Genomic DNA, 20,718 nt, shown 5'->3' with positions numbered 1-20,718 from the left:
TGACTCGATTTGAATTATTAACTCGTAATATTACATTGAAATATATTATATATGAACTTTTAATATTTTACACATCTATGTCATTTTTATGTCTATTTTCATTTTTATAATTCATTTAGTCTATTTCTATTTTCAGTGTTGGGTGTAATGCATTACTAAGTAATTAATTACTGTAATTTAATTACCTTTCCCTTGAAAAAGTAAAGTAAGGGATTACTCTTAATTTTTCTGTAATTTACTTCTGATGTAACTGCATTAAATAGTGTATCTCCTATAGAACAATTCTATAAAACAAAATAACGGCTAATGATAAAATATATGTTTTTAATGTAAAGTTCTCCCTTTAAATATTTTGGACAGTTCAAGAATAATTTATTTAACTGTATATTGTTTATTTGAAAGAATTAAAAGAGCAGTATCATGTCCTTGTAGTGTTCAACCGGGATTTAGAAATTTTTAAGTAATTCAATACTTTTTAGAGAGAGTAATTAGTACAGTAATCTAATTTCTAATTATTACACAGACAGAAATGTAATTAGTACCGACATAGTAATTAATTAGCTTATTTTTTTTAGAGTAGCTTACCTAACACTGTCAATTTTGAATACAGGAATTCAAAAAATTCGAGCCACGAAGAAAATGAATTCCACATAAAATTGCGCTTACATGCTGTTAACATGCTTTTCTTTCCTAGTTGTTGTTCATGTAATGTACGTAACACAAATTAAGTTAAAAAAAAACACATGTCAGTCTCTGTTACCTGTTGAATATTCATAAGTCAATGTTTCACCACATTCATTAGTTCGCCAGCTGACTAGCTCCCAACGTCTACCAATCAGAATGCCTTGCCGGGCGAACGTCGGGTTACGTAATTAATATTCAAATACCAAGCCTTCATCGTAGTAGTACTAGTATTGGTTTGTAACAGTCGAGTGTGACGGTAGGAGTCGCATCCCATTCTTGCACGTTGCACGTTTGAAATTATAGGCATGCCATGTTTATCTTCGGCATTTCTGTGGTGGCACGAGCGGTAAGAAGGTATTGTGAATTGTGTTATTTAACACACTTTATGCTGTATATGTTGTTGCCATCGGTACTACTAACCGAATGCTTGAATGTGACTGGGCTCACATAGATAGGCTATAAATGCTCGGACTTACCTTACAAAGCTTTAGTAACGTTATCTGGTTTTAGTCAGGTTATCTCATTGACTTCTCTCAGAACTAGGCAATGAAACTGGCATATGTGAAGTAGTATAAGTGTAGCGCAAGCAGATCAGGTTCGCATTCTCTATTTTGACAGACATGTGAAAGTGTGTCCATCGTTAGTACGGAAAACATTCACAGCATGCGACCCTACACAGCACACAGTTTCTCTTCTGTCAGTATTATGCACAGTAATGTGTAGCTTTTCTTTTTCTAAAGTTACAAGAATTTGCATACAAGTGCCAATGCAATGCATGCAGGCTTGCTCAGTGGGCACTGGCTCATTCTTTTATACTGAAAGAAATAAAGTGAATTAATACTGGCTCTTTCTTTAATTTAACGCAGAGTCATTACATCCAGCTCAAAGCTCAAGATGACACTTCAAAATGCATCAGTCATATCCACCCACAGCTGCTCCAGCACAGCTGACAAGAACAACAACCTGCGATGGGATCTGACCCCAGAAGAGATCCGACATCGGACACAGAGACTGATCCAGCGGATAAAGCAAGCCTATGACTCAGTGGGGTCGGTGGACATTGAGAAGGTGTGCTTTGAGAATACTCTGCAAGTCATTGCAAATGCAAAAGCAGATTATGCCGGTAAGTGTCGAATGATTGCATTCGTGTTGTGTTAACGTGAAGTTCTTTCATCTGCGTCTTTGTGCTGTCATATTCACTTTTCTTTTCTCTGTTTCAGCTTCACGTCATATGTTGGACTTCCCCCAGTATGTCTCTCCATGTAAAGAGGTCAGATTGGCGAGCACAGAGGCTGATAAATGCCTATCTGTTTTCGATGTGGAAGTGAGCATGAGGGCGGATGTGTTTCAGAGACTTATAGTCCTGCAGGTACCACACTACAGTGTGATGTTGTATTCTGATAATTCCAGTGTAGTTCCTGAATAATTATGCTTTTGTGTGCTCATCCATTTTATTTCATTTTATTAATGGACAGAGTACAGGAAAAATGAGCTGGGTTCGAATTCACATCACCCGTATGATTGCCACAGCTTAATGTGTCAGAGCATGTGCACTAACCACTAGCCCTCCATCCAAATACCTCCACTATTTATTATACAAAAATGTCTATATCAAATGACTATAATGTCTAAATATGCAGTACTCATGCAAACAGTCCCCAGATGATTCTTAAAGGGATAGTTCGCCCAAACATTCTGTCATTATTTACTCATCCTCATGTCGCTCTAATCCAAACCCACTCATTTTAAAAACACAATTGAAGATATTTTAATGAAACCTGAGAGATTTCTGTCCCTCCACTGAAAGTCTATTTGTCAAAAATGAAAAGCGTCAAAAAGTTCATAAATCATAAGAGTAATCCATATGGTCAATGGCAGCTCAGGCCAGACTTACAGTGAGACTTTTACATTAGCTTCCTTGTTTTTGCATGTCAAGCTAGCACATTTCAGTCTCCATTTACCAAACCTGAATGCTCTATGTATGGGTGTGGATCAATGTTTATATGTGAACGTACCTTTTTAACGGTTGCAAAGTTTCAAGCCAAATTTCATACCAACCTACTGAACAGTATGTGATTTTGGATGCAGTTTAGGTTTAAATCTATTCATATGGATTACTTTTACAATGTCTTTATGAACTTTTCAAAGTTTTGGTGTAATCTCTGAGATTTCATCAGAATATCTTTATTTGTGTTTCAAAGATGAAAAATGGGTTTGGAACACACTGATTAGTAGTTTACTTTATTTAATAAGTTGATTTAAATCAGTATTTTCAATGTTAAACTTTATTTATTAATATTGTTACCACCTGTTTATTACAGTTTATTGGGCAGTTTTCTTGAATGAATGACCTCTGTCATCACTCATCAATGGAGAACTTAATCTCTGGGTACTAAAACGACATCTGGCAAGTTGGCAGCCAGGTCCAGTTTCATAGGGGTGACCCATAAAATGAGGCATTTGGCAGTGTTGGCCGAGCTCATTGAGGCTTTGTCCAAAACAGTTTCATATTGCGGATTTCTCAAATTCAAATGATTATTTGAGTGGGAATCTCTTTTGGAGTGAGCAGTGACACCAGTTTGCGCCATTTTACTCCAATAACAATCATGTAACGAGGCTGTCCTCACTCCAGGGCATTTACATTTAATTGAGCTTTAATGAAGTGATTCCACTATTTCTTCTGAAGGCCTATATGGAGTCCTCATTGACCCTGTGGAAGATTCCATTCACAGGAAATCATGTGACGCTAGTACGGTGTCGGGCCCATGTCAGTCTGGCTTGGTGTCAGATCCGCAGCAGTAAACATAACTTCAGGCATTCACTGACGCACAGTCTCAGCATTTCCCTCTTTATCTTTATAGGAAAAACAATCCAGTGATTTACTGCCTGAGTCTGAGAGATTCCTGGGACGACTGATAAAATTAGGGAAACGGAATGGATTGCACTTGTCTAAGGATATACAAGAAGTAGGTTTGGTTTGGTGTGTCTCTATTACTATTGGTCATACTTGAGAATATTTACTTTTTAGTGATTTGAACAAATTTGAAATAAACCTCACTATTACACTTTGGTGTGTAACTTGTTCTGCTATAAAAATGACACACACACCATCTGCTGCTAACATATATAAAATAAAATTTCTCCTTCAATGCACTTACATTTTGGTTAGAAAACAGTGCTGGTGTCATAGTCATGGGGATTTGAACTGTATACATTTTAGCTATTATTGCAAAAAAGAAAACTTAGCATTGAAAAATTTATATGTGCGAAAAACGTATATAATAATAATCTTTTTTTAAATAATTCGAAAATATTAAGTAATAAATGTAAAATCATTCTAAATTCTAATTTTAAGTTTAATAACTAAATGTGAAATTATTCATATAAAAATTAACCATTAAAATTATAAATGTACATATAAATTAATACATTTGAGTTATTTTAAAAAACACTTAGCATTGAATAAAATACATTTATATTTGTCAAAATTGAGAAATACAAATGTTAAATCATTATAAATTATCTTTATATATAAATTAATACATTTAAATTAATAAAAAATTATAATTTATAATTTTGTGTTGGGGTCAGTGAAAACATGAAAGCATTGGCGAGGCAAGGAGAAATTTGGACTTTGGGTCTGATTGAGCAAGCAGAAAATCTTCACTGGACAATGTAAAAATCTAGTTATTTTTATTTGTCTTTCTATGTGTTTTTTCTCAGGAAGTCAAGTCAATCTCTAAGCAAATAAGTGAACTTTCCATAGATTTCAACCAAAATTTGAATGAAGAAAATACAGTGCTGTTGTTCTCGCAAGAAGAGCTTGGTAAGCATGTTTATCTGCAGTATAACAGCTGTTTTAAGGGGCTTTCGCACTGGAGGAACGTTTTCATAGTTCCTATAACTATTGAAGGAAGTACACGCTTTTTGGTGTGTTTATACCGCAGGGCCTGGGAACGATTTTGGTTATAGGAACACCTTTTGAGGGGACTAAATTAGCTCCTACTTCAGAGTAGGATCTAAACCAGCACAATAGGAACTACCAGTGACGTAAGAATACGTTGATAGGCCATACGCATGCCATACGAAACACTGGCACCCGCCATTTTTAAAAAGCCGTGTAAACACATAGTTTACATATACTTACTCCACAAACTCCAGGAACATGGAAAACAGTGATAGATGGACTGACGCCGAAGTCCAGGCACTTCTTAACCTTTACGCTACAGAGTTGCTGATGTTGTTGAATGCCGTGATTAAATGACATCGCTGTCTGCTGGCTTGCGTCACTTCAGAGTTCTTACTGCCGGTGCGAATGCAACTAGGAAAATGGCCCTATGTGAATATTGAGTTCGCGAGGGACCGTCCTGTGGCTAGTTCCCATTACTGAGTTCCTATAACTACCTGGTGCAAAAGCCCCTTTTGTGAATTCATCTTGGACACACTTTTCCTCCTTCCTTTCTCAAGTGGGTCTTGTGGAAAGCTACGTGAATGGTCTGGAGAAAACAGAAGATGGGCGGTATATAGTCACCCTTGCGTATCCCCACTACTTCCCCCTGATGAAAAGATGTCATGTTCCCGAAACCAGGAGGAAAATGGAGATGGCCTTTCACAGCAGGTGCAAGGATGTACGTTCAACTCGTATGTCCTTTAATGAGACTTTGGGTTCAGTTAGGCTTCCAGCACAACTGGAATGAATAAATTGTTTTTCAGGGGAAAAATCAGGGAATTTGAAAGGTTTTTCAGCCTTGTCAAGTCATAGAAATTAATCCTAAAAGTCATGTCCTTGTTATGCAGTATTAACATTTTTTCAATGTTTACAGGTGAACACTGCTATTCTTGAACAGCTGATTGAGTTGCGGGCAAGGCTAGCTAAACTACTGGGCTTCAGCAGCCATGCCAATTACGTGCTGGAAATGACCATGGCCAAAAATTCAGAGAACGTGGCACGATTTCTTGGTATGTTTTCTTGTCTTTTTATCCAGTTTATTCTGTGAAGGATCAGCACCTACATTCAGGCATGCACAGGTTAAGTCTGGAGTGACAGGCAGTTTGGTGACCCTTGTCCTCATGTTCAGTTGTTAAAGTGACATGACAGTTTTATTATGTTGTCGTGTGTCTGTGGTGTAGCATAGACTCCTCTTGTAGTTTTTTGCTTGTGATTTGCTGTAGTTTATGACTATTTATTTTATAATCATAAAATGATAGATAGTATATTAAATTAAATGGACAATATTAATCGATAGAAAACAAATTTTATATATAGGAATCTGACAAGTGGTTTCCTTTATTTCTAAAATTTACAAAAATATTGTTTTGAATTTGTTTAGTGAATTTTGAGTAAAAATACTGGTAACACTTTTTAGTGTCGCTGTTACATAGTACTTACTATAGTAATAACAGTAAATTATGCATAATTACAAGCACCTAAACCAAACTAACCCTAATTATGTAGTAAGTACTTGTAGTTAATTAATATTACTTGGTACTTAAATGTACAATTACACTGTAACAAGGACACCTAAAATAAAGTGTAACCACAATATTGGTTAATCAGTAAATTATTTTACACATTATTCAGTCAAAAATATTTGAAAATAACTATAATCAAATAAGAGCACCTATCTGCAACATTTGAACGCATAAAGAAATATTAAAATGTATGCAACGTTCAGGATGTTTTAATATCATTACATTGCAGATATATAAGATTCTAAGATTATTTTTTTATATTTTTTAAAGAAGTCTCTACTGCTCACCAAAGGCTGCATTTATTTGATCAAAAATACAGTAAAAACAGTAATATTTTTAAATATCATTACAATTTAAAATAACACTATATTTAACATATGTCCTTGTTACACATTACACGTAGTTACTTAGTAAATTATGCATAATTACATGCAACTAACCCTAAAACAAACCTTAATCCTAACCCCAATACTAAGTACATGATGTAGTTAGTTAATATTACTGTTTTTAAATGTATAATTAACACAGACACTTAAAATAAAGTGTAACCTAACTGTTTACTGTTTGAATATATTTTAATATGTAATTTATTCCTTTAATCAAAGCTGAATTTTAGGCATCATTACTCCAGTCTTCAGTGTCACATGATCCTTCAGAAATCATTTTAATATGCTGATTTGATGCTCAAGAAACATTTCTCATTATTATCAATGTTGAAACAGTTGTGCTGCTTAATATTGTTGTGGAAACTATGATACATTTTTCTTATTTCCATTTTTTTGATGAATAGAAAGTGGTCAAACATTATGACCACTCACAACACAAGCGAAGCAAATCATGGTGATTATTTTGTATCAACTGCGTGTGTAAAGCTCTGAGCTATATCAGTCGGTTGTCATAGTCAACGTGTGAGACGTGACAGAAAAGGCTATGGCAGCTTTCAGCAGGATAATGCATCCTGTCACCCAGAACACACTGTTCAGGAATGGATTGAGTAACTTGAGTTCTGGGTGTTGCCCTGGCTTCCAAATACCCCATATCTCAATCCAATCCAAAGCATTTGTGGGATGTTTTGGTACATAAAGTCCTAACTGCAGTCACTTCACCTCACAATGTGCAGGGGCTGCTGCTAATGTTTTGGTGCCAGATATCACAGGGCACCTTCAGGAGTGTCATAGATCATTGCTTCGGCAGGTCGGAGATGTTTTGGCAGGTGCTTGTAGTGTTTAAGCTCTGAACAGTTTTCCACATGTCTAAATGAGTGTTATATAACCAAAATGTTTTTGGTACTCAATAGATGAGTTGTATAAGAGGTTGAGACCAGTGGGCGAGCAGGAGCGGCAGTACCTGTTGTCACTCAAACACGCTGACTGTGAGAGGCGGGGCTTGGCCTTTGACGGACAGCTGCACGCATGGGACATGCCCTACTACATGAACCAGGTGGAACAAGTGAAGTTTGCGGTGGATAAGGACAAACTGATCGAGTACTTCCCTCTGGAGGTGGTGACTGAGGGCCTGCTAAATATATATCAGGATCTGTTGGGTCTGACGTTCCAGCAGGTGGAGAACACCCATGTGTGGCATGATAGCGTCAAACTGTACTCGGTACTGGACTCTGTGACTGGAGATGAGATTGGACAGTTTTACTTGGACTTGCATCCCAGGTAAACCATTCTAGTCATTTACTAAAAGTGTTTCTTTTTTTTTCTTTTTCTTTTTTCTGAGCTGAAGTTGCCAGCATGTGTTATGATTTGGATTGTCTAATTGGTTTTCCTTGGTCAACAAGCTTTAGCAGAAACAATCAGCTTTATCAACTTAGTTGTGCTGGAAAAAAGAATAGCTATGCTGGTCCACCAAAGTCAAGTGGTGCAACCAACAGTCACTTCACTCTGGACTACATTTCCCACAATCCCTCAGCTAGGCACTGATCACACTCACACCTGTTTCCCATCAGGTTCCTTTTAAGGCAGGAACACACCAAGCCGACGGTCGGCCGTCGGGCAGTTTTTCTTCATCAACCGACTTAAGTTTTCTCAGTGTGTTCCGCACCGTCGGCTGAAGTTGGTCCTCGTCAGCCTTTTTTCGGCCGATTCGACATGCTAAATCGGCGTTGGAGCTCGTCGGTCCGTCGGGCCATCTGATCATTCTGATTGGCTGTTCTGCTACTGTCGCCTGCTGTTTCGGAAAGGCATTTCATCTCACGCAGGTGCAGAACTGACGTGCTGCTTGGCTGTCGGCTGTTTAGCGTCAGTTTAGTGTGTCAGGGCAACTTTGGACACAGACGCTGCCGACGTGAGCAAACCCCGCAGTCTGCTTTCGTTGCCACTAGTTCGTCGGCATCAGCTTGGTGTGTTCTGGCCTTTAGAAGCTGCACTCCTTCACACACACTTGGCTGAGTATTGTTTAGCCTTTGTTTCAACCTTGTCTCCATGTTCCTTGTTCCTTGTTCCTTGACCCTGGACTCACGAAGATCAGCTGTGACTTGACTGGATCGTCGTGAGCCAAGTCAAATCAATGCTGATCTTTGTGAATCCAGTCAAGTCACAGCTGATCTTCGTGAGTCCAGGGTCAAAAACACAGGCAAGGCAAGGAGACAGGCACCTCAAAGGGCCATTCAGACTGAAGGATTTTGAAGGGTACAACGGAAGGACACTTCGCTTCCATGATTGTTTGCGCAGACAAGCAGCATATACACTTGGTGCAACAATGGTGCCTCCTTAAAGGGTTAGTTCACCCAAAAATGAAAATTCTGTCATTTATTACTGACCCTCATGTCGTTCCACACCCGTAAGACCTTTGTTCATCTTCGGAACGCAAATTACGATATTTTTGTTGAAATCCGATGGCTCCGTGAGACCTCCATAGGAAGCAATGACACTTCCTCTCTCAAGATCCATAAAGGTACTAAAAACATAACTTAAATCGGTTCATGTGAGTACAGTGGTTCAATATTAATATTATAAAGTGATGAGAATATTTTTGGAGCGCCAAAAAAAACAAAATAACAACTTATTTAGTGATGGCTGATTTCAAAACACTGCTTCAGGAAGATTCGGAGCGTTATGAATGAAAAGTCTTAAATTGCATTCATAATGGTCTTAAAAAGTCTTACATTTAGCCTGTTTAAATCTGCAGAAAACCTGCATAAATAATACTAAAAATAGTTGAGATCTGATTAATACTTCATGACCTTCTAAGGAACTGGCCAGTGAAGTAACAACCTGAAATAGTCTTGATCCAGATTTATTGGTCTGTTTTACTCTTCAGGGAGGGTAAGTATGGCCATGCTGCATGCTTTGGGCTCCAGCCAGGATGTCTTGGGCCTGATGGGAATCGTAGGATGCCTGTGGCCGCCATGGTGGCCAACTTCACAAAACCCACAAGCAACTGGCCTTCCTTACTGCAGCACCATGAGGTGGAGACCTTCTTCCATGAGTTTGGACATGTCATGCATGAGCTCTGCTCCAGGGTACGTCAGTATTCTCAAACATAAAGAGGGTCCAAAGGCCTGAGACTACACTGAATGAAAATCTCAAATCAAAAGAAATATTACTGGTGGTACCAAATGTGATTTTCTGTGGCAACTTGCATGTCCCAGACCCACTATGCAGAGTTCAGTGGGACACAGGTGGAGACTGATTTTGTGGAGGTGCCATCTCAAATGCTAGAGAACTGGGTTTGGGAGAAGGAGCCTCTCAGGAGGATGTCCCGCCACTACAAAGATGGCAGCCCGATCCCAGATGGTCTGCTGGATAAACTCATTGCATCTAGAGTGGCCAACACAGGTCAGATTTGACCCCACATTCACACTACATCTTTATAATCAACATCTGTATGTTTGAAAACATATGTTTGAACTAGGGGTGTGCAATATCATCTACGATAATATTGTTTAACGATGTGCAATCTGACATTATCGAGTATGTCCCTCACTTTGCAAAAACAGAACAAAAACGCGCCTAGAGAGTGCATACAGTAGCCTTTTCGGTTTAGGTTAGACTACTGCACAAGTGCATTTAGAGTGCATGCTCCCGCTGCATGATTTACTCTATTAAAATGCAGTAAAAATACCCTTGTATGAGTAAGCAATCAGACAAAGAGTGCCGTTTTTTCTCAAATATTTGCTTGATTGCAAATGCAGTATTGATTTTATACAACAGTTTAAAGGTGCCGTAGAACGTATTTTTAAAAAGATGTAATATAAGTCTAAGGTGTCCCCTGAATGTGTCTGTGAAGTTTCAGCCCAAAATACCCCATAGATTTTTTTTATTAATTTTTTTAACTGCCTATTTTGGGGCATCATTAAATATGAGGCGATTTAGACTGCGGCCCCTTTAAATGCTCACGCTCTCCACCCATGGAGCTCGCACTTGCCTTAAACAGCATAAACAAAGTTCACACAGCTAATATAACCCTCAAAATGGATCTCTACAAAGTGTTCGTCATGCAGCATGTCTAATCGCATAAGTATGGTATTTATTTGGATGTTTACATTTGATTCTGAATGAGTTTGAGGCTGTGCTCCGTGGCTAACGGGCTAAAGCTAACATTACACACTGTTGGAGAGATTTATAAAGAATGAAGTTGTGTTTATGCATTATACAGACTGCAAGTGTTTAAAAATGAAAATAACGACAGTCTTGTCTCCGTGAATACAGTAAGAAACGATGGTAACTTTAACCACATTTAACAGTACATTAGCAACATGCTAACGAAACATTTAGAAAGACAATTTTCAAATATCACTAAAAATATCATGATATCATGGATCATGTCAGTTATTATCGCTCCATCTGCCATTTTTTGCTGTTGTCCTTGCTTGCTTACCTAGTCTGATGATTCAGCTGTGCACAGATCCAGATGTTAATACTGGCTGCTCTTGTCTAATGCCTTGATCATGAGCTGGCATATGCAAATATTGGGGGCGTACATATTAATGATCCCGACTCTTATGTAACAGTCAGTGTTATGTTGAGATTCGCCTGTTCTTCAGAGGTCTTTTAAACAAATGAGATTTATATAAGAAGGAGGAAGCAATGGTGTTTGAGACTCACTGTATGTCATTTTCATGTACTGAACTCTTGTTATTTAACTATGCCAAGATAAATTCAATTTTTAATTCTAGGGCACCTTTAATAAACGAATAAGTGATTTACATTTTAGACACAATATTGCCTGTTTTGCTCTATTTCAACAACGGAAATAGTTCCAAAAAAATCCACGGCAGAATTTTTTTGCGACTCTGAGCGACACACAGCGGTGTTGAATGAATCAGTCTACTTGAATGAATCGGTTGAATTAATGACTCAATGAATCGCTCATTAACAATGCCTTGCTGCCACCTACTGTTGGCTTTAGTTTCATATTTACAGTTTTTTTTTTAATTGCTTTGGTGCAGTTTTAACAAGTAATTGGTAAATTTTCAAAACTCTTAGTACTAATATCACAACAGATCATCAAAAGTGCACTTTTTTCCAAACATTTCAGCATGTTTTCAATTGTGTTAGTACAATACACAAAATCACAAAGTATCCTTTTCACTACGCAAAATAAGTGTTTCACCTATATAAATGTTTCATTCACAGTAACTGCCTTTCATAATGCAATTACTATCAAACTTTTCATTTGCATCTCTTTTCGTTCAGTTTAATACATTTGTCTATTATTTAATCCAAATGATCTTAATGGTTAATCAATGGATCATTTGGTGATTTCTGTAGATACAGATTGTATAGATATAGTTTCTACTTTGTTTGAAATTTCCGATACGGATAATCATAAGTAATTAATTTTTATTTTACATTATAAGTTATTTATCTTAGATTCTAACCACTATGTTCAAAGTGTGTGTGTTGTCATGGCATTCCCTACGTTATGGGAACCAAATGTCCCCTCAAGAATAGTAATACCAGTATATTCTGACCTTGTGGGGACATTTTTTTGCTCCCCATGAGTCAAAAGGCTTATAAATCATACAGACATCTTTTTTGAAAATCTAAAATATCAGAAAGTTTTCTGTGATGGGTAGGTTAGGGGTAGGGGATAAAATATACATTTTGTAAAGTATAAAAACCATTACATCTATGGAATGTCCACATAAAACGTGTGTGTGTGTGTGTGTGTGTGTGTGTGTGTGTGTGTGTGTGTGTGTGTGTGTGTGTGTGATGTGTTTATGTGTGACAGAGGTATTTGCAGAGCAGGAAGGAGTACAAGGGAAAACAGGGAAACGGTCAATGACTTTATAACATCAGATTGATCAGATATACATCAGAAGAAGAGCAGCATTTTACATTACAATATGTATGTTATGTGGCACTGTAAACAGATTACCATGGTAGAGACTGACACATTACTGTAACTCACCCTTCATCTCTAAAGATCAACTACAGTATAGATTCAGTCATATGGTACAGTGAGAACATTTACTGTATTGGCAGCAAACTCTCTCCTCACACAAAACCTCATGGCCATTTCACACCTTTTGATAACACACTGAATAGATACTATTACAAACATTATGGATTTTATGCCAGTTATGTAATTTAGGTAATGTAAGTGTATTTTCTAATGTGGCATTATGTAACTGTAATTATTTCAGCAACAAGGATGATTTGAAACATGTGTCTTGCATTGTTTGCTATTGAATGAACTGATTGTTAAAAGTACTAAACTGAAAGAAGATCATACTGTTGTGTTTCGGTGATTAAACCAAATGTTCTCATTACATATCACAATGTTCTTGTGTTTTGAAACAGTGATTATGTGAAATGAAAATAGCTAGAATGAAAGCATGAGATCAAGTTTTGAAACAATGACTAGCTGTGTTACAAGTGTGATCAGTTTGGGTTTTTGTACTAAGAGTTTTGAAAATGTACACCTTAGATGTGAAAAGAATACCAAAGCAAAGTATCTTTTCAATTTTACAATCATTTCATATATCGCCAGTGTTTTATTTTTAAAACATCAAAACATTATGCTTTTGTAACTGCAGGTTATATGCATTTGTCATCTCAGAACTGCATTTAACCGTCTGTGTAAATGCATCTGAATGCCACTTCAGATACACTTTCTGTGTTTCCTCTGCATTGCAAGGATGGATTTTGTTGATACTGATTTCATTTGATCTGTAACAGCCCTATAGTGTCATATTATGCCAATTGAATTTATTGATTAAATTTGACGTAATAATTGATGTATAGGCTACATTTAATTGGGTAAGAAAAAATACCCTTATAAAGGTAAAAATGGAGATAAAAGGTAAAAATCTATTTAAACTTGTCGGAAATTGTATATTTTGTTACTGCTGCAAACCACCACAAAATATGAAGAATGACAAAAACTGTAGACAGCAGTCCTAAACCTGCCAAGGAAGCAGCACAATAACACACTCAGCAGAATATCATCTGATCATCGTTATCAACAAAATCCCAGAAAATATCGAGATCTTTTTTGTCAATATCGCACACCCCTAGTTTGAACTTATTTTGAGGGAAGATTATTCAGAGGAACGTAACATATATAGACCTAAAATTATAGGCCTAACAAAAATAAACATAAAATTATATTTTGCATGAAGTAGCCTAAATGAAGCCTATAGGAACATTAAGATAGGAACACAAAGATTTTTTAATTCTCATTCTCAATGGTGATTCTCATTAGATTCACTATGTAATGCTTTTTTATTTATTTTATTTTTATATTTTATTATGTTTTATCTTCTATTTTATTTAAATAAGAATAAAAGGTAGTACAACAGATACTACTTTTTTATAATTCTGTATTATGTGGACCAGACAAGTAATTTGGCGATGCCACTTTGTAAAGAAAGTCTAAGCGTCTGCGCACATACACATTCAAATGCGCATACCTGCAGGCTAAGCACATAAATAAACAGCAAGAACGCATTTAAAGTCTTCAGTTTTCAATTAAAAAGTTGTCATGTAAGTTAATAATTAATGATTTTTACAACTGAAGTGATTCAATCAAACACTTATTTAGCTCGATAATAATTTTTTCCTAGAGCTGCTGTAAAGCCAAAACAATCTCTGTCCATTAATTTTTCAATTATCACTGTGAAGCTGCTTTCTGTATTGTAAAAAGCACCATATAAATGAAGATGACTTGATTTGACTTATTAAAGTAATGGGAATTTGGGGATAAATCTGCTTAGTTGTCACTAAAATATCACAAAAATATTGTAGTGGTCTTAAAAATAGGATTTTCTTAATTTAAAATATGTTTTCTTTATGTTGATTTTGGATTAATACAATGGGATTAGTCTAAACACTGTTTTTAAAAAACAAAGTACCGATTAAAGATCAGAGTGCTATTCGTGTCTTAGTTATTGGCCATATTATAAAATATTTATTGGTTACTGACATATTAGGTCATCCTTGCATTTGATTAGTAATTGTAACCTGACGCTTTGTTTAAAAACATTTAAACTATTACAGTTTTTTTCAGTTGCTAACAAGCATTGTTCAATACCGAAACCACATTTTCAAAACTCTTCACATAGTCAGCAAAACAGAAGTCAATGCAGACCAAACTGTGAACCATTTTTCATTGCTTTCAGACAAAATGCATTCAGTGACCACTAGGGGTGTGACGAGACGGGTATCTCACGAGACGAGACTCGAGATTGAGCTCACAAGACGAGACAAGACAAGATTTTTACACACTATTTTTAAGAAATCCTCAATGGCGAAATACATGACTAGAAAAAATATTCTGCAGGTGTATTTGAAATGTTTTCACTAATCATCTTATAATGAATGTCATTCAGTTCTACTTTCTGAGTATGAATTATCATATGCAGTAAAAGACAACAGTACTCAAGTACTGTAAAAGGTTTTGCCACTAACTCAACTGACTGACTTCTCTTCAGACTGACTTCTCTTTCAGTCTCTTCAGACCTTACTGTACATGATTTATGAGCTTCTACAACTTTTGACCTCCTAACTGAACTCCTTTACATTGAACTCCTGAACATTAATAAAAATGGTAACACTTTACAGTAAGGTCTCATTTATTAACATTAACATATTAACCAACATCAATTAACAATGAGCAATATATGTGCTACAGTATTTATTCATCTTTGTTTATGTTAGTTAATAAAAATAGTCATTCATTGTTAGTTCATGATAGTTCACAGTGCATTAACTAATGTCAACAAATGAAACCTTACTGTTTGTGATTAATAAGATTAAGAGAAAACTGTTATTCATTTTTACGGTAACACTTTACAAGTTGAAACCATAATCGCACTCTCTCAATATTCAAAGTGCAAATAAGACCAACTTTTTCTTTGATACAGAGCTAAGAGATGGTTACAACTACACTGCCCAGCCTAAAGTAGTTTTCATATTGAGAGATATACAGTATGCATTCATCAGGGAGCTGCTTTCAAACTGCGGGGTATTGAAATCGCGTTTGAATGCGCGCGCGCGTTTACTTTCACTTTCAGCGATCGCGCGTACTCTTTAAATATAGAGCGGCGGCGACCGTTATCCAACTTAATTAAATGTTTTTTTTTTATTTAAATACAAAGCAAAAGGACAGTGGAGGCGTAATGTAAATGTAGCAGTGGCATATTCTTTCCTAATCATTCTAATACTCTGTCATGGCAACATCACGAGACTACTTTTTGCCTCGACGAGAAATCTCGTCACACCCCTAGTGACCACACTTTTCAAAATTCAGGAACTCTTTTCCCATTCGTACTCCACAACATGCAAAATACTATGTATTTTCAGCACATTTTTCTAATGCTAACACACTGCATTCAAAATGATTAAAAACACATTCAAAACAGAATGATGGCAAATTCCAAGCATGCAGTAATTATTTTAAAATATTCTCAATTTTATAGCCAAAAATTAAAAAAAAAAAATCATTACAAGCTAATTGCAATTTTAGTTGAAATTCCACCCACTCCAATGCAAGAGAGAGAGAGAGAGCAGACTAGAACCATCACTGTAATTTATTATAATGAACAACTACACATGTTGTTACAGTAATGTGTAGAATGTATTTTATTTATTCTTTTTTTATTATCATTGCAGCCCTGCTATGATAATTTTCCCTCTTTTTTCACATTTTGGTTATAATTTTCAAGTGCTATATTCATACAAAAAATGAAATTTTGATTAATTTCTGATTCATTCGTGTTACAAATGCTTTCAATAAAGTGAAATTGTGTTACAGTATTCTATATGACGAACTGATTTATGTGGAAAATCATTGAAACTTTAAAAAAGAAAAGTTCATCAATTATGTAATGCTTCCTGTTAGTGTTTTTTAGGTCAGTGTGTTGTGAATGAAATGTGTGTTTTCTGAATGAGAATTGTTGCCAGTGTTATGTTGGTCTGAGTGAGTTTTGTAGGTGAGATTAAGGGTGCGTTCACACTTGTCATGTTTGGTTCGATTAAAACGAACCCTGGTGCGATTACTCGGTTAGTGCGGTTCATTTGAACATATGTGAACGCTGCCATCCGAACCTTGGTGCGCACCAAACAAGTGGACCGAGACCGCTGAAAAGATGGGTCTCGGTCCGCTTCCAAACGAACTCTGGTGCGGTTCGAATGATATATGAACGCAGCACGGACCAAAGACATGTAACCGAACCAAAAACAGGAAGAAGAGACCCTAAACAGGACAGAATCCTCACGCATGTCGGTTTTTCTTGTCATAGTCGTGAGTTTTACCATCACAGGCATCAGACGCGCGTCGACGCAGCAGATTTTTTTGTGTGTGTGACGGATGGATTCCCGCCGCTGTTTTGACTACTTTACACATTTTATAAACTCTTCACGAGTTTCCAGCTGGCCAAAATACCATCACATGCAGGCTACACACACACAACGAGCGCATTTACCTCAGCACACAGCCTTGTTTTGGATGTTCGGTAAGTTCCGTCTCAAAATAAGCAATACATCATAAAATCCGACCAATCACGTTGTGAATGTATCGCTATGCCATTAGGTTCGGTATCTTTTGGTTCGGTGATAAAATTGCCAATCTGAACGCTAACCGGACCAGGACTAAATGTTTTTTTTTTTTTTCTTCTTTGGTCCGGACCAAATGAACCAAACGAACCGAACTACAAGTGTGAACGCACCCTAACTGTTCGGCCAACATTCATGCTGGTAATGCAGACTGTGTGAAGAGTTTTGAAAATGTGGTTTCGGTATTGAACAATGCTTGTTAGCAACTGAAAAAAACTGTAACAGTTTACTACTGAAACATTATTCTGATCTGACAGCTTTTCCTGTTACTTTAAATATCTTCTATAGCCTACATACAGTATTTGTGGTAAAGTGGTAAACGCACAAAAATAATGGTTTTCAAATATACGTCAATTTGTCATTTTCAAACTGTCTCTGTCCGCAGGTCTGATGAACCTCAGGCAGATTGTTCTCAGTAAAGCTGACCAAACTCTCCACACTAAAGACAGAGCAGATACTGCCGCCGAGTTTGCCAAGCACAGCAAAGACATCCTGGGAATCCCAGCCACACCAGGTCATAAACACATACACAGGCAATGAGTCTCAACACACTTATGACACCTCATCTATGAGCACATTAACACATCAGTGACTATTCAGTGATCAGCAGCTTGGTGTGAACACTCATTTCACATGCAAAGAGCTTAGCTAATCGCAACAGCTCATCTGCATATGGAACACTTAGTTCTCTTTGTTCACACAGAACACGTTTTTGCATTTCACTACGCTGCTTTTCCTTTCTTTTTCAACATAAACTTGTGATAAACAGACGTGTTTTAGTGTTGCGTTTGATATGGCTAAAGACATGGCGATGACCCTCTTGCTTTGATTTAAATTGTATTACTCAGCAAACACAGAGTCTCATGTGTTCTGTGCGGGGAGGGGCGGTCTTAAAAATAGTGGTTAAAAAGATTTTTATAAATTATAATTTCAGATAATTATTCTTTGTAATGTGTGAAAAGTATTGATATTAAAAGTTAATTATGTGTACATGATTGTATGTTTGTTTGTTTTTTTCATAGTGTGATTTTTGGGGAATTGTATTGAATCCATTTAGGGTCAATTTGACCCGGACCATACAGGCTGTAACCAGCGCATGAGGGTTAAGCGTTAATTTCATGTTTATTTCTACATGTTCTCTGCAGGCACAAACATGACGGCTAGTTTCAGTCACTTAGCCGGAGGATATGACGGTCAGTACTACAGCTACCTGTGGAGTGAAGTCTACTCCATGGACATCTTCTTCAGTCGCTTCAAAAAAGAGGGGATCTTGAATCCAAAGGTTTCAGTCTTGTTATTTTAGCTTTCCATTGTTGAGAGTGAATTGAGAAAACATGCGATTCATGTTTCGATTGTCTCATCGTGGCAAAGTACATTTTAATAGAGAACCGTCATTGAGAACTGAGTCATAATAGCAGATGATAGTTACCACATGACTTATTTACCAGCATTTCCACATTCATATTTCCATTTAGGGCATGTAGCAGCCTCTTATCAAGACTGACACACATGATCATTATGTGAAACTGCTGTAGTGTGATTATCTTCCAAGAATAGATAAATATTATTTATAATAATAGATACCTCATGAATAGTATTAGCTAAAATTGTTCATACAATTGTTGTGCAAATGAGTGAGTGTGTCATAGTTAGTCATAGTACTGTTGAAGGATAGGTCTGCAATGCATTTGGAGCAAGATTATTTATGTAGCGCTTTCACAATATGTGTCGTTTCAGCAGCTTTACAGACATTGCTTGTTTCATTGTTATAATTCAGATTGGACAAGTAAAATGATATTGGAAATTGCAGTGTATCAGTGACAACATCACATAATCATATGTTATGATTATGTTTCAGTTTGCCGTCTTTTGATAAACAGATGTGTATGTGTGTGTTTTGACGTGCAGGTGGGCCGGGAATACAGGCGTGTGGTTCTGGAAACGGGAGGTTCAGTGGATGGCATGGACATGCTGAAAACGTTCCTGGGTCGTGAACCATGTCAGGATGCATTTTTTCGGTGTAAAGGACTCGTCCAAACAAATACAGAACAAAACTCTCATTGACATTGGGCTGTGAACTACAGCAAACCAACTTTTCTGAATATATAGATCCAATGACACATGTATCCTTAGTCTTAATTATAGTGATATACAGAATAAAATGTTATTTATACATTTCAAGTTGTATTTCTTCCAGGTGTTTTGCTTCATTAGTAATCAATTACACAAGTCTTCAATGACTGTGCAGTCTCTATTAATTTTTTTTTTTTTTAGTGGAAAAACAAATATACACTAATAAAATACAATATTAAGTTAACTTCAAAGCTAAAGTTAAGGAGATAAATAGCCATTAAGTTAAGTGAAATTAAAGTGTAAAGTGCAAAAAGTAAATCTTTATTTCCATGATGAACATTTGAATGGATTTGCAATATAAGCATCATAACATTATGTAAATAAGGATGTAAATACATTATTATGGTGCTGCACGCATGTTATTATAAACCAGACTTGTAATGCCTCATTTTATGCAGTACTTTATGCCGTATCCACAAAGGTTCACTGGCCTGAAAAGTCGAAGACCCCCGTCATTGACGATTTAAAGTGACAGTGACAACAGGTGAACACTAGGGGGAGACAAATACCAACCGTTAGTACTCTGTCTATATGAGCCACTATTAGTCCATTAAATAAACAGATTTAGACGTTGTTTTTGAGCAATTAAGTTTTTCCGCAATAAATATTTTTGTCACTATTACATACATTATGAACTAGAGACTAAATACCACTACTTTTCTGGTATATTGCCATTTTCTACAATTATTTTACGAGTTCTTTGTAAGACATTACATTCTTACAAATTAGCCATTTGTTCACTGAATCCGCATTCTGACCTAACGGAGAAAATTAATAAATGTTGTCTTTTTGCCCCTCTTAGTGTTAAAGCCATGATAAAACCAGGACTCAGACCCTTGACGAACATTCACATTTGAAATTCTCTGAATAAGCATGAAGTAAAATTACAACGCCTAGCAGAAATGCAGCCAACCAACCGATAACCTCGCGACGGAAACGTGATCGAGGCTCTTCCTCCCGTTGCCTTCAATTGGGAGATAATAATTCGTTACCGGAGACTCACATTTTCCATTGGATTAAACTGTACGCCTGTCAGCTGTTGCTCTGTGTTGGGGTTCGACGGAGGCCAATTGGACCTGATGTAACCCCCCCAACCCAGCTTTAGCATCAGCGCTGAGGAGTACGATTCGTTTTAGCGAGTCGGTTCGTTCAAATGATTCGTTTCAATAAGATTCACTGATTCATTGAATATATTACACACTGTTCCCAAAAATCCCCACGGGACAATTTAAGTGTTCGCTTTTGTAGTAAAATAAATATTACAGTTTGATTATTTTAAATAATCGTTTAAATAAGATATAACGATTACCAATCGTTCTGATTTTCCAGTCGAATGATTTACAGAATCGGGTCGATCGAATCATTCAAAAGAACCGGTTCAGAAGAACGATTCGCTGGCGAATCGAACATCCCCATTAGC

General features: G+C 36.6%; 1 protein-coding gene across 4 annotated transcripts; it reads left to right on the top strand.

Moving 5' to 3' along the window:
• Positions 1–882: 882 nt before the first annotated feature.
• On the top strand, positions 883–19,346 carry nln (neurolysin (metallopeptidase M3 family)). 4 transcript variants are annotated; one of them, XM_048174921.1, is made up of 14 exons: positions 883–940; positions 1,551–1,807; positions 1,905–2,053; positions 3,546–3,650; positions 4,408–4,510; positions 5,152–5,312; positions 5,508–5,643; positions 7,277–7,369; positions 7,454–7,820; positions 9,424–9,625; positions 9,755–9,941; positions 17,551–17,679; positions 18,311–18,447; positions 19,074–19,346. In XM_048174921.1, exons 2-14 carry the CDS (start codon positions 1,579–1,581, stop codon positions 19,227–19,229), a joined length of 2,154 nt encoding a protein of 717 aa, XP_048030878.1. In that variant the 5' UTR covers positions 883–940; positions 1,551–1,578; the 3' UTR covers positions 19,230–19,346. The 4 variants fall into 4 exon arrangements, with proteins under 4 accessions (XP_048030878.1, XP_048030860.1, XP_048030880.1 ...); XM_048174903.1 differs by having other exon boundaries at positions 891–1,038; XM_048174913.1 differs by having other exon boundaries at positions 901–1,030.
• Positions 19,347–20,718: the final 1,372 nt, after the last annotated feature.

Source organism: Megalobrama amblycephala, linkage group LG2 (assembly GCF_018812025.1).
Source record: "Megalobrama amblycephala isolate DHTTF-2021 linkage group LG2, ASM1881202v1, whole genome shotgun sequence".
Taxonomy (NCBI): Eukaryota; Metazoa; Chordata; class Actinopteri; order Cypriniformes; family Xenocyprididae; genus Megalobrama; species Megalobrama amblycephala.
Note: the sequence above shows the minus strand (reverse complement) of the source record. Positions and strands in the feature narration are given on the sequence as shown.